The 13,692-nt window shown below is 39.4% G+C and overlaps 1 protein-coding gene across 2 annotated transcripts in view; it reads right to left on the reverse strand.

The window, feature by feature from the left end:
- PPP3CA (protein phosphatase 3 catalytic subunit alpha) overlaps window positions 1-13,692 on the reverse strand; it is a 315,724-nt gene that overhangs the window by 150,979 nt on the left and 151,053 nt on the right. For both annotated transcript variants that reach the window (XM_036269387.1, XM_036269396.1), the window contains exon 2: window positions 3,101-3,301. In XM_036269387.1, the coding sequence (XP_036125280.1) occupies window positions 3,101-3,301 (201 nt within the window). The remainder of the gene's footprint in view (window positions 1-3,100; window positions 3,302-13,692) is intronic.

Consider the following 13,692-nt stretch of genomic DNA (forward strand, 5'->3'; position numbering starts at 1 on the left):
GTCTGTGTATAATTATAAAATATTTGCAGTTTGATTTGTTTCATTTGAGAGCTTATATATCTGCTACACTTAGAGTTGAATTCCACACAAGAAGTTACTGGCCAGTTTCTACCCAGACCCACTCACCTTGCCAGGTTGAGGAATCTGACATACGCAGGTGAGAGAGGGTTTTTCATACCACTTGCAAAGCTCCATGCCGTCGGGCTTCAGGCATTTCCTTCCTGCATTAAAAGTACTTGCTTCTTTCCTCTGAATCTTTTTTTGTGGATTCTCTTTGGTAACTATATTATTTCCCACTCCTCTCTCCTCAGTTCTACTTCCTCCTATTTACTCTTCTTCCTTTTCTGAATTGTTTCTTGCGTTCTCCATCTTTCTAAGTGTGGACTTCTGAATGACATCAAGAATACTCTACTCTGAAGATTTTAAAATGTAAACCATGCCTTTTATTGTGTAGTCTTTACTGATTCAGTTACCCAAACAACAAATAGTCTACTTTTTAAAATAAATATTATATTCCTGGTTCAGCTGTAAAGATAAAATAAAATTTGAGAGTACAATCACACATCATAATATTTTACCAATAAATCCTACAAATACCTTGAAATACAAAGAGACTGTACTTTTCTCTGACCTATGCACCCTGCTTTTATTCTCTGCGTTTCGGCTTTTGCTCAGAAACTCATGTTTGCTATATGAAGCTATAAATTAGCTTTCTGGTGAATTATGAAAAAATTTCCCCCTTTTATCAAAATGTTAAAAGAGATTCTCTTTTTCTCCACTCCTTCTGCCACTTGTATACCCCCAGAAAAGAGGGAGAGAGCACGATGAGACTCCACTGGAGGGTCCTGCGGATCCTGCGTCACAGAAACACACACTCCTCGGGGAAAGGTGTGTCCTGCTCGGGTTCCCTGTCAGCTGCCTGTCCTGTGCTGTCTTCACAGCCACGTCTGTCACTCTCCAAATAACGTGCTCCCCGCCCCACCCAGGGAAAGTAACACATAATTGAGTCCTGATTTCCAAAGTCTCTCAAAATTTGCCAAACTGTCCACTGGGATCTCACTAGAAAGAACCAGGTATGATCTTTACTGAATATGAGGGCAGTTAGTCTACGGACTTCCAGAAAGGCTCTGGGATAAACCACTGTTAGTCTGACTGTTCCAGAATCCTCCCTACGTTCTTTCACGACAGAGCCTCATCAAACAGGAGAGCTGACTGCAATCCAGAAAACACACTATCTTACATATTTCTATCGATTTTACATATTTCTTTTCAGTTATGATGATCACCTCCATTAATACCTAATGGACTCACTAGTGACTTTAACATGAATTCTTCAGTAAAAATTATGCATTATCATGTGAAATGGAGAAAAAATAAACTCATAGTATATATCAAGCCATTCATTCTTACCAAAAACAAATAAGCTTACTAATAAAGATGTCATTTAAAGCTTATATTTTACCATTAATTTGTAAGTGGATGTTTTTAGTCAGTTTTTAAAGTAATTTTGTTTTGCTGGTGGATTCCAAATTAGTATTTAGTTACTGAAAATATTTGTACATCTGGACCTAAAACATCTACAGCATGTTCACATTTGTTTTGTCCCCACGGTTTCGCAGGGTCCATGAGTAGGAGGTAACAGTGCACCACTCCATCCTAACACGTGGAAACGGGGCTCATCATGATCACCTCTGGTCCAACATGAAGTAAAGACAACTGAGGCTGACTTCTCCTGCTGCCTGGCCCAGAACACCTTTATTATTTTTCTGAATTACCAACAAGAAAAATGGCATTGCCAACCACAAATAAAATGTAAATAAGGTCCATTTCTTTGGAACAGAAATCATCAGAGACATTTTGACCAAGGAATGTCTAGTCTGATTCAAAAGAGCCTATCTTTCTCTTAACAGTCACATTTGCATATACCTTTGGAGGCCAATAACACAAGTAATGAAGATCTAGGGAAAAAAAGCAACCAGTAGTATATATAAAATATTTTTAAAGCCTCCTTTATTTTGAAAAGGACACTTTTCTGTCTCTAAATATGTTTCCCTTTTCCAGAAGATGACAATTAAAGAAAATAATTGTTTTATGGCTTCTCTAAAAATGAAAGCTTCCAAGTTTCTAATGCAAAAAAGGGAATTGCAAAAGCTCCAATATTTGACCCTCTATATCAGGGGTGGGGAACCTTTTTTCTGCCAAGGGCCATTTGGATATTTATAGCATCATTCAAAGGCCATACAAAATTATCAACTTAAAAAAATGAGCCTGCTATATTTGGTCAGGCTAATTTGGTGAGGCGTGTGACGTTAGCTGGTATTGATTTCACGGGCCTTATATGGCCCACGGACCAGACGTTCCCCACTCCTGCTCTTGATCCATACAAAATTTTTTTTACAAGATTGAATTATTATGGTCTAAGAGAAGTTACGCCTAGGCAAAATATACTTCTGTCCATAAGCGGTAACAGAATAAAAACACTCAAAAATTAAAGACACACTTTCTGGGCACAACATGCTATAGAAAGGAGAGCAACTTCTTCCACAACTTCAGTGGTTCTCTAACTCTAATTAGTGTGTCAGAGTCTCCCAGAAATAAAACAAGACTGTTGGGCCTCCCTCCAGAGAATCTCATTTCTGGGGCGGGGCCTGAGAGCTTACTTTGTAACAAGTTTCCAGGTGACAATGCTGCTGCTGCTGGTCTAGGGACCACCGCTTTTACTCAGTCACCCACTCAACCACCGTGGAAGCCTTAGTGTAATGTGTCTAACCTTCCAGATGCATATCTTGTGTTTTTTGTTCCAGTTAGTTTTACTGATAAATAACACAACTTCTTAATTAAAGTATTACTTTGGAATATCTTCATCATCTCTAAGTTGCACACCACTTTTAGAGCATCACAAAATTATAGATATTTAATACATGAAAGTGAAAATAAAAATATGTTTATATGTGTAGCGTATCTTTAGTTCTCAATGTACAGAGTTGCTGGTAAAAGAGTGAGATGACTAAGCTATCTGAAGACTCCCTGGACTTTAGATGTGATGTCACAAACAACAACGTATGGACACAGGCGGTCCGTCTCCATCCTCAGGGCTTACCTGTGACGGGTGCATCAATATCCAGCAAATTTTTTTCCTGTCGGAGAATTGAAGCCCCTTCTGTTATTATTCTCAATGCAACACTCTCTTCCAGCCTGCCCTCCTTCATGAGATGTGCCTTTAAGATATCCACACGAGGTTTCCCATCGTTATCAAATACTTCTTTTGCTGTAAGCCGGTGACTTGGAGGAAATGGGACAGCTGAAAAAGAAAAAGTCAGAATCCCACATGAGCCCAAATTCAACAACAAAAGATGCAGTAATAACCACCAAACGTCTATCCTAATCACTAGCAACCCATCAGAGTATCTTAAAAGTACCCACATTACAACAATCAAGGGTTCTCAAGAATTAAAGACTTCCTTTGGTTCCAGATGTAACATGATTGCTTGAAAGGAAGTCTGCAGTTCTTATTTCTTGCATCTCAAAGATGCTGCCTGAGTTAATAACAAAAAAGAAGATTTGCTTCTGTTACGCAAGAATCACTTCAGCAAAAGAAACTCTTTCCTATGGATCCAACCATAACCAACTTTGGAGAAGACATTTCTCCACTAGAAAGCAGGCTCCTCTACTGGGGTTAGAGAAATGAGACAAACTCTGGAGACCAGATGTGTCCCTTCAATTGGAGTCATGTCTCTGAGTAAATGGATTGGATTCACTGTTTAAGGGAAAAACAATAATCTGAGAGCAAAAGGGCAAAAATGCACTATTGAACATTTCTTTTTTTTATTTATTTTTTCTTTATTGATTTTAGAGAGGGAGAGAGAGATAGAAACATTAATGAAAGAGGACATCGACTGGCTGCCTCCTGCATGTTCCCTACTGGGGATCGGGCTCACAACCTGGGCATGTACCCTGACCGAGAATCGAACTGGCAACCTCTTGGTGCATGGGGTCCGTGCTCAACCACTGAGCCACACCAGCTGGGCTGAAGGAACATCTTGAACAGTGAGAGGAGACTATGATGTCAGGAAGGGGATACAGGCATTTAGGAATATGACAGTGATAAACCACTTACAGTGCAGAATTAGAACCAGCCATTTTGTCCTCATGACCCCAGGCCTTCTGAACAGTAAGAAGCTCCCCTGCGGCTTCTGTCATTCTTCACATCTGTGAATACATTCATTCCTTCACTCATTCAGCCAGAGGACGTTCAGTAAACAACTACAGTGAGAACCAGGACACTGCAGCTCCATGGGCAGAGAAGGTATCATGACAGTTAAATTTCTGACAAATGGCCAATACTCCCCCATTCGGTGAGGGAAACTCATTATATCTGTATTTCACATGAGGGTTCATTTCCAGACAACTGAAATCTATTAGAAATATCTGGAAGGAGCATAAGCACAGCTCCATGCAATTTTCATCTGCCATCTACGTAAGAACATCTCCTCATGATGGCTCCTCTCTTTAAAAGAACACTTGATATTAAGGAATAAACCTGGCCCTCAAAGAAGCAAGGATTATGGTAAACCTAGGCCAAGACAATATGCGTAATCTAATAGCACAGATTAGTTATAAAAGAGAAATTCTAACTACTTAAGAAGAGAGAAGAAAAATCAGGAAATGGACCCATACTAGTGGATGCAAGCTTGATTCTCCTCACAGTCCAAGCATATCTATTTAACTGTGCTACCAAACTGAAGCGGCAGTGGCCCGGTCCGTGGACGCGCATGTGGCTTTTGTGGGCAGAAGCACCTGGGTGCCAGCCCTGGCTCCGCTCACTCACCGGTTGTATAACCCTGGGCAAATTACACATCTTCCTATGGCTTCTGTTACCTCACCTGCAAAGTGGGGATTATATCTATCTGAGGATTGCTGTAATAACTAAAGTAAATAGTAATAGTAGTAGCTAACATTTACAGAGTGTTTATTTTATGCTAGTCAGTGTTTGGGGAATAATGTCAGACAGAACAGTAAAGCTGTGGGATGACTGAGGCGTATGTACATGTGTTGATATATAAACGTATTCAGTCCCCATCACACTACTGTGAGAGAGAAACTTGATGCTCAAAAATATCAAGCATCTTGCCCAAGATAATCACCTAGAGATTTATATGCAGACCCACTGAGGGCAGCCTCTGGCAGTCTGACGCCAGTATTACTGTGTTAACAACTACATGGCACAGCTCCCCAGAAAGTATTTAAGACAGTGCTGAAAAGAATAATGAGCAAATCACATTTTAGAATTCAAATTCTAATGAATACTGAGCGGTGCTTCTTCTAAAGACCACTTTTATTTTCAAAAGTTATTTTAAGAACTGATGGTAGAATAAATATATAGTACAAAGAGCATGATGTAAGATAAAAGGCAAAATGTATAATGCCAAAGCATGGTGTGAAATAAGAAAAAGAAAATACAAGAATTAGACGGAGAGAAGAAAACAGAGAACATCTGGTCCTTGGACAAGGTCGTTCATTTTGTTTCTTTGCCTCCCCTTTTTTTCTGGCCTAACACACATGTTCGCTAAGAAAATATGAAAACATTTCAATGGCCACAGTTTTTTATTTAGGTTTTCATATATATGGTTTGAAATTAGAACATATCTTACCTGGTGACACCTCAAAATTCCCCAGATACAGGATGGTGGGTGGAAAGGGGGGGACTTCAAAAGGACACACAGGGCAAAGACAAGGGCTGATTTTTTTTTTTTCCTCTCCAAATGACTTCCCAAGATACGAGTTGGACAACTATGAAGGTTTAGGTGACTGCAAAACTGTCGGGCAAGACTTGTAGGAGCCTCGAAGGGAAGGGGGCGGATCTGCAGTCACGCCGGTAAGAGCAGTGGGTCCCTGCCACGCACAGCTGGCCTTATCAAACTGAGGCTGACCGACGGATTGAACCTGAAACAGCCCAAGCATTTAAGAAGGCAAGAGGCCAAAGGAGAACACCCCAGGGAGGCATCGCCTTCACGAATTAGACTTTCTCCAAGTCCCTAGACTCTCCAAGGCTAAGCCCACGGCAGTCACAGACACGCCACCCTTCGCAGCAGGTGGCTTGCCTTCCAGTAATTGCTTATCCTAAGGTAACTGGCTAAGGCAAAGCCACCCACTGCTTTTATCGGCCTGGATACTGGAACTGGTTCCAAGTAAACAGGAGCAAGAAGAGAGAAGACCAATCAGCAGCTGTTTCCAAATGGATGGTAGGGACACTGATGAGACGGGCGCTTAACCAGGGAAACAGACGGAAAGGCCTGCAAGGAACCAAGATGGGCAGCAAGGATGCCAAAGACCAAACGCAGAGAGGCTAGCACTGGAGGAAAGTTTTCCGGCACAAAAATAAGAGTGGGCTAATATTTGTGTATTTGTGCACCCTTTGGCTTCATAAAGAAAACACCAGCCTGACAAAGGTCACATTTATTTGCTTTCCCTGTTCACCTGGAGCCCTACACGCAAGACCTGCGCCAAATGTGGAGCAAAAACTACTGAGCAAAGAATCCGATGTGCTCAGTAAACACAGCTCTCGTTAACTTGTTGCAAAAATGGCTATGCTTGATACAACAAAATCGGATTTCCTCTTCCCTCCTCTGCTGTCAGTATTAGCAGTTGTTTTCATGGATACACGAGCAGGCCAGGGCTAGAAGAATTAAGTTTGTGCCTGCTAGTAATAATTCAAAAATAACTGTTGACATTTGGGCTAACGCCTTCCAACACGATTTTCTTATAATTACCTATGAAGTACAGAATCTGGTGTTATAATAGACTTCCTAGCAGCATTCTAAAAATAGAAATGCTCTCCGCTTTCTCCACTTCACGAATCCCACTCAATATCATTTTCCCCCCTCACATACAACAGCAAATTAGCTAAAATTGGGGCTACAAAGTCCTTGGCTGACTCCTAACACAAACCACCTTTAGCAGGCAAACAATACACTTGACTAAGATTGTGTTCCCACATCACTGACTGTGGCAATCTGGCAGAGACTGGTTTCCCATGAGCTGGATATGATATTGCTTCTTTCTATTTGTTGTTGCTACCAGAGGTCATGTACCTGATGTAGAGAAGGGTTACTAGTCTGGGAACCAACATCACTGGCATCCGATAACTGGCATCCATATAACAGTGACTAGAGTTGTCAATGATTCATTCACCAGAAGAAAAGCACATTCCGAGTCAGAAAGCCTGGCAGCGCGAATGTTCTCAGCCTGGGTTCTGGATGACTCCGGGGACCACGCCGCAGAGAGTCAGTCCGGGTCTCCTCCTCCAGCCTGGGCGGGGTCAGCACCAGGCAACCCTGTGTGCCTCCGCAGCCACCGCGACCTGCTCTCACTCTGGGTGTCTGAGAAATCTGAGCCGCTTCAGCCACGACTGAGGGGACTCCTCCTGTTTGATGGGAAATACCCAAGAACCACTGTCGCGGGAGGCCTGCCCTGGAAGGAGAGGCAGGAAACCTGCTGCCTGACCTCTCGCTGGAGTGACTGTCATAAATGCTGACAAGAGAGAATCACATACTTAAGAGAACATTTAGCCTAGCCATTTTTTCCAAACCTTTATTTTGCTTTAAAAAAACCTTTTTTTCTCTCTCTCTCAAATGAAATGACATCTGAAAACTCAAGTATATCCAAAGGAAAAAGGCCCATCAAATCTTGGGGCTGTTTGTGACAAAATTAGAAAACTCCCAATTTAGACTGACTCCTGACCCCACCTCCCACATATTAAAGAGGAAACTGGAGCCCAGAGAGAGGATCAGTGAACTGTTCAAGGTCAAAGGATTAGTCAGTGGTAAAACCAACAGGAATCTTGAGGTCTCCTGGTTTGCATTTCAGCACTTGACCCTCTCAGCGTGCTCTGTCCAGTGCGGAACTGCCTGGGCACGCACGGCCTGAACCCTGGAAAAGCAGCTCGTCCACACTGAATGTGCTTCAAGTCCACAACATGTACTCCATTTAGAACACTGTGTCCAAGAAAAAACTGTAAAATACCTCATTAAATATTTTTCTATTGATCACACGTTGAAATAATAAGATCTGGAAGATAATGGGCTACTGAAAATTTATTACTACAATTAACTCCAGCTATTCCTCTTTACCTTTTTAATAGAGCTGCTAGAACTTTTAAAATTGCATAAATGGCTTGTATTAGATTATTGTTGGACAGTGCTGCATTCTTCTCAAGTAAATGAGAACTGGGTAGATGGAAATTATATTCTTTAATCTTTCTTCTCTTCCAGCTTTGGTTCCTATAGAATTTCAGACTATCTCCAAACTGGCTGCACACTGGAATTGCTTTTGAAAACAAATGATGCCCAGGCCCACCCTCTAGAGATCCTGATTTGACCTGGCTAGGGTAGGGCCAGGGCAGTGGCATGTTTTTAAAGAAACAAAGGGCACACTGATAGGAGATCTAGATTGGAATTCACTGACCGACACTGTAAGTAAAGGCATACAAACACCACATGGTTACAGATGATGTATTCCAGAACTGTACACTTAAAACCTACATAATTTTATTAACCAATAAATTCAATAAAAAAGAAAAAAAACACACACACCAAGTGGTTTAATCCCCCTACCCCAACATGTTCCACAATGTCAATCAACCACGGCAGATGTAATGTCTTTGCAAGTCCAGACATGCTTCTTTCCTCCCTCTGTGTAATCAGAACGTGTGCAAGAACAGCTCTCGTCCCATATATCATGTGGCTACTGTCTGCACAAGGGCTGTCTGAGATACTTAGGTCAGCACATGTTAAGAGAACAGCTTAAGGATATCACATGTCAGACACAACTTAAAACACATTCTGGCTTGATGTCCATAGACTGACACTCCATCTATTCCCCCTGGACATCTGTGTATGCCACAAGCTATGATTCTAATCAAACCATATCAATCAACCAGTCAATCAATCAATCAGTCAGTCTTCGAGCACTTATTAAGCACTGTATTCTCTGCTAGGCAGTAGGCAGAGTGAGAACTGAATGACACAGAACAAGCACAAGCAGACCAGACTCCGAAGAGCTTACCATGTGGTGTAATTGTTAGTGTTTGCTTGAGATGGCTGGCGAAGTGTTAAACTGAAAAACCAAAAAATAAAATTTAGAGAAAATGAGAGACAATGTAAGCAGTGAGTAAAAAAGTGTCTTTATCTACCTTAAGGTTATGTCTGGGCTCCTAGAAACTCTTAGATGCAGTGGCACAAGAAATATATATACATACATTTCTTTGGTCTAAAAGATATATATATAATAAATATCTGATTTTTCAGATGACTTCAGAAGATGAGGTTCTGTTTTTAAAGTAAATAAGAAAATATGCTAACTATAAGATACAATATTCCAGCTAAAATATATAAAAGTAGCCCAATCGTCTGTCATTAAAAGACGTAAAATCTGATTCTACTTTTGAATAAAGAGTGAGGGATCCGCAAAAGGAAGCAATAGTGACTTTTCTCTAAATTTTATTTAGGTTGAAATATGAGTAAATACATTTGACATATTCTTTTGGGTTTAAAAGAATTCTATCAGTACAGAGATACATGTTCATCCATTTACGTAATGTCTATATGCAAATCATGCCGTGTAGGAGAGAGCTTAAAAATTAACCTCAGCTGGCCCCCAAGACAAAAATGGAGAAACTTGTTTATTAGGGTTCTATTTATGCTACTCCTGCAAGACACTCATCACTAGTTTGTTTGAAAGTGTCTGGCCTTCATTATAGATATTAATGCTTGTCAAATTAAAATATGCTTGCCCATCTCAAGTGTGGCTGAATATGAATCTTGCAAACAAAAACATCTGGTCCCACTTAAGCTAAAAAATTCTTCACATCAGGTCTATAAATAAAACTCCAATTGATTAACTGGCGTGTTTCGTTGTTTGTTTTTTCTTTTCTAGTGCTATGATGACCTTGTCCATCCTTAGCAGAGACCTTTTCTCCAAACCTCTCTGAATAACTACCATATAAATCCTGAGCCTTAAAACGTGTTCAGTGATTAGACACAGTATGTGTAATAATCATTTCACTAACAAAACATACCTTATTTGGTTGTCCTGAAATTTGCGTGCAAATATAGCACAATGGTATTTTATGTAACATCTCAAAGGTGTTAATAAAAGAGCACTATGGTACTCAAAGCATCTATTAAAACAAGTGATCTTTTTTGCTCTAGCTTACAGAATGCATATTATACATAGCACTTTTTAAATCTAAATCTGAAATATGTTACAAGCAATTCTTTAATAAAGATCTAACTACAAGGGATTAATAAATAATTAGTGAAAATGAGTACCCAACAGTACAATCAGAGGATTCCTTTATTACCTACATTTCAAAATAATTTTCATTTAAATGTGCTTATTGTTTTATAGTTACTCCTTATCCTTTGCATTTCCAGCTTTTCTCATTCTCTGGCCACTATGCATTGGGTCTAGCAACTCGAGGACAGTCCACACCCCCCACACACATGTCGTCTTGGGCAGTTCTATCACAAAATGCCTTTGAAGTTTTGATACATTGGTTAGTTCATTTAATTACTAGAAAAATTCAAATGGCTTACATAACGAATTATGTAAGAATGATTCAATATGAAAGATTATTTGAGAAAAGTTTTAAGAGTTTCAAAATATTTCAGCATTACTAAAAAGCTCATATAAAATCTGATTTTTTGTTGTTAAAATATAAAAGTTATTAACAGCAATTATCAAAGGAGCCATGCCAATTAAATTATTTTATACATGTACATGTAGATGATAAAAGCAAAATTGTATTTATTGCTTTTGATATATGAAATTGAATGTTTATATTAGACTAAGTATTTTAATTAAATATTAAATGTATTAATTTAAGTTAAATTAGATACTTTGAAAATTTTAAATATATAATTGACAGTGTATTGTTTTATAAGGGTCTGCTCTACAGTGGTTTTTTAAATTAAAAAATGTATAGTCAGCCACATTCAGTTATACCAGTAGGTATCCCAATATACTGGATCTCTGCACTAAATGAAGTGATTACAGCAGTAACAGCAAACTTACAGTAATGCATAAAATTCTACTCACTGGGTAAATTTAAACAAATATATTTTTATTTATTTATTTTTTGCCTTGAACATTTTATTTTTTCCTGGAGAAAGGTCACAGGAGCAGACTAAAATCAAGCAAACAAGAAACTTTAAGATGAGTTGCATTTATCTCCCCAGTGAGCAGGTCCCTCTGAACATGACAATTACCCCTTAGGAATGAAGAGTACCCAGGGATGCTAACACTTTATTTAACCCAGACACACTTGACCATTCAGAAATCCTCAGCTTAATGGCTTAAGACAGGAAATATAAGCAAAGACTTGACCTATACAGAAGTTTAACTATTGGATTAGAAATTATTTAATAAATATAAACTTTAGAAATCTGTGAATTAAAAATAGCAAACCTGCAACTATATGTGCCTTCTTAGTCTTCAATCCTAAACTTGTACATTGATATGAAAAAAAAAAAAATCAATCTATGCCCACACACAACTCTTTCAAGTTCATCATTCAGCTCCACATGCCCACACCTATGCCCCCAGGCCCTCCCACAGTTCCCATTCCCTGTGATTAAAACTCCTACAGTCATCAGAATAACTTTTTTTTTTAATGAATAAACTTTATCTTCTTGGAAAGGCTGCTATAAAATGGCAAATCTATGTCCCAAATAATATCGAATAATATAAATCCTAAGTGGCCATTTAAAGATGTTACCACATTTACATATAAACACTGATTGTTTTAAAAAATAATAAATTTGGCATACATCCTGATATCTGTGAGCCACAGTATAGCAACGATAAAAATATTATGCCTCAGAGTCACTCTCCTAAGAGTCAAGGCTGGAGCTAAATTCTTACGTTTGCATATACTTCCTCCTGCCCTGGTTCTGTGCTCCCTACTCCCCGAGGCTCCATAGTGACACAGCAGGTCCTTTGGGCCTCTCTATAGCTCAGTAGCTTGCTCCATTCTGATAACCAGACCTGTTCTCACCCACTCTCTCTGGTCCGCCACGTCTAAGAATCATCCACTCCTATGAACAACACAGAAGCACAAAGGAGGTCCCAATGCGTACCACCTCAACTGTGTCCTCCCCAAATCATAATCTCCACACATCTATTTAAAAATTAGAACACTTTAGTGAATACCACCTACATTTATATCCTCTCAAACTTCATTTTCATTTATCTTTAAAATGTACATTATTTTTTTAATCAAATGTGAATGTCTTCAATTATCAAGTGGAAAATGGCTAATTTCATGATAAAGCTGCAACAGACTGTATTCCATACCTCAATCAAGAGCCACCCTGAAGAGAGATTCTCTGCTCTTACATAGGACATATTTGTGCATAAAAGAAATTCTCAAATATCTAGGGAAAGAGGTTACTGGCATTATGATGCCAATTACAAATTTACAGGCAATGCCAAGTCTCACTCTTTAAATGAACCTGGCAATCATTGCTATTCGAAAAGCATCAGAATAATTAAGTAGAACGATGAGCAATCAAGTTCTGTTGAAAGTCTAGTCCAATGCCCTGGCATTTGATAGATGTTTAATCAATGTGTTTTTGAATAAGTTAAAAAATGTATAAACTTTTTTTCCCCTCCTTGCTCATTTGAAATTTGAATAAAATTTCTGTGGCTCTAGAGGTAGTTTAAGGAGAGAGAATAAAAAAATTGGCCTTGTTCAGATCTGAAAGTATGTCATTATAAAAAGGATAGTCAGCCCTGGCCAGTTTGGCTCAGCGGTTAGAGCGTCGGCCTGCGGTCCTGAGAAACCCGGGTTCGGTTCCCGCTAAGGGCACGTACCTCGGTTGCAGTTTGTCCCCGGCCCTGGTCAGTCGTGCGGGTGGCAGCCACTCGATGTGTCCCTTTCACATCGATGTTTCTCTCTCTCTCTCCCTCCCACTCTACCTGAACAAAAAATGGAAAAATGTCCTCGAGTGAGAATTAAAAAAAAAAAAATTAAAAAGTATAGTCAATAGTCGAAATAACTCAGAAACTGACACCTTCTTTCTATAAAGATCTCCTTTAAAGTACTCATCACAGAAAAGAGACCATGGAGGCCAGACAGAGGACTGGGAGCGGGAGGCCCATCCCCAAGATGACACAGACAGACACAGCCTAAAGTGAGCAACAAAAAATTAAGAAGGGGAGGGGGAAAATCCATTACAAAAGTTTGAAGTACTAAATGTTTTAATCATATATGTGAATACAGGATCATCAATAAAACGTGTTATCTGTGATGTAAAATTGACCCAATAACCATAAAAATAATATTACATTGTTAGAACAATGCTTTGGTGCTTTTAGCTCATCAAGGGCTATCACTTCCCCTTGTTCAGAACCTGCTTAATGAATTATCACTACAAGTCGGAGCGAATCCAAATCTTACTAGGAGACACAAATGGAAGTTTTACTGTGAAATGCAGCTGTCAAGAATAGCTAAAAACCAGGCTATCTCACTCGTGCTGAACACACAAAGAATGACAAATAGAACAACATAATTCCCATGAAAATGACTTTGGGTTATGGTTCCCCAAAACATCCAAAAGCTCAGTTCCATACATTTGTCACTGTCCTAAGACACTCACTTAGGCATGATGGTGAGTCATTCAGGCAGCACTA

Source organism: Molossus molossus, unplaced genomic scaffold (assembly GCF_014108415.1).
Source record: "Molossus molossus isolate mMolMol1 unplaced genomic scaffold, mMolMol1.p scaffold_m16_p_1, whole genome shotgun sequence".
In the NCBI taxonomy this organism is placed as follows: Eukaryota; Metazoa; Chordata; class Mammalia; order Chiroptera; family Molossidae; genus Molossus; species Molossus molossus.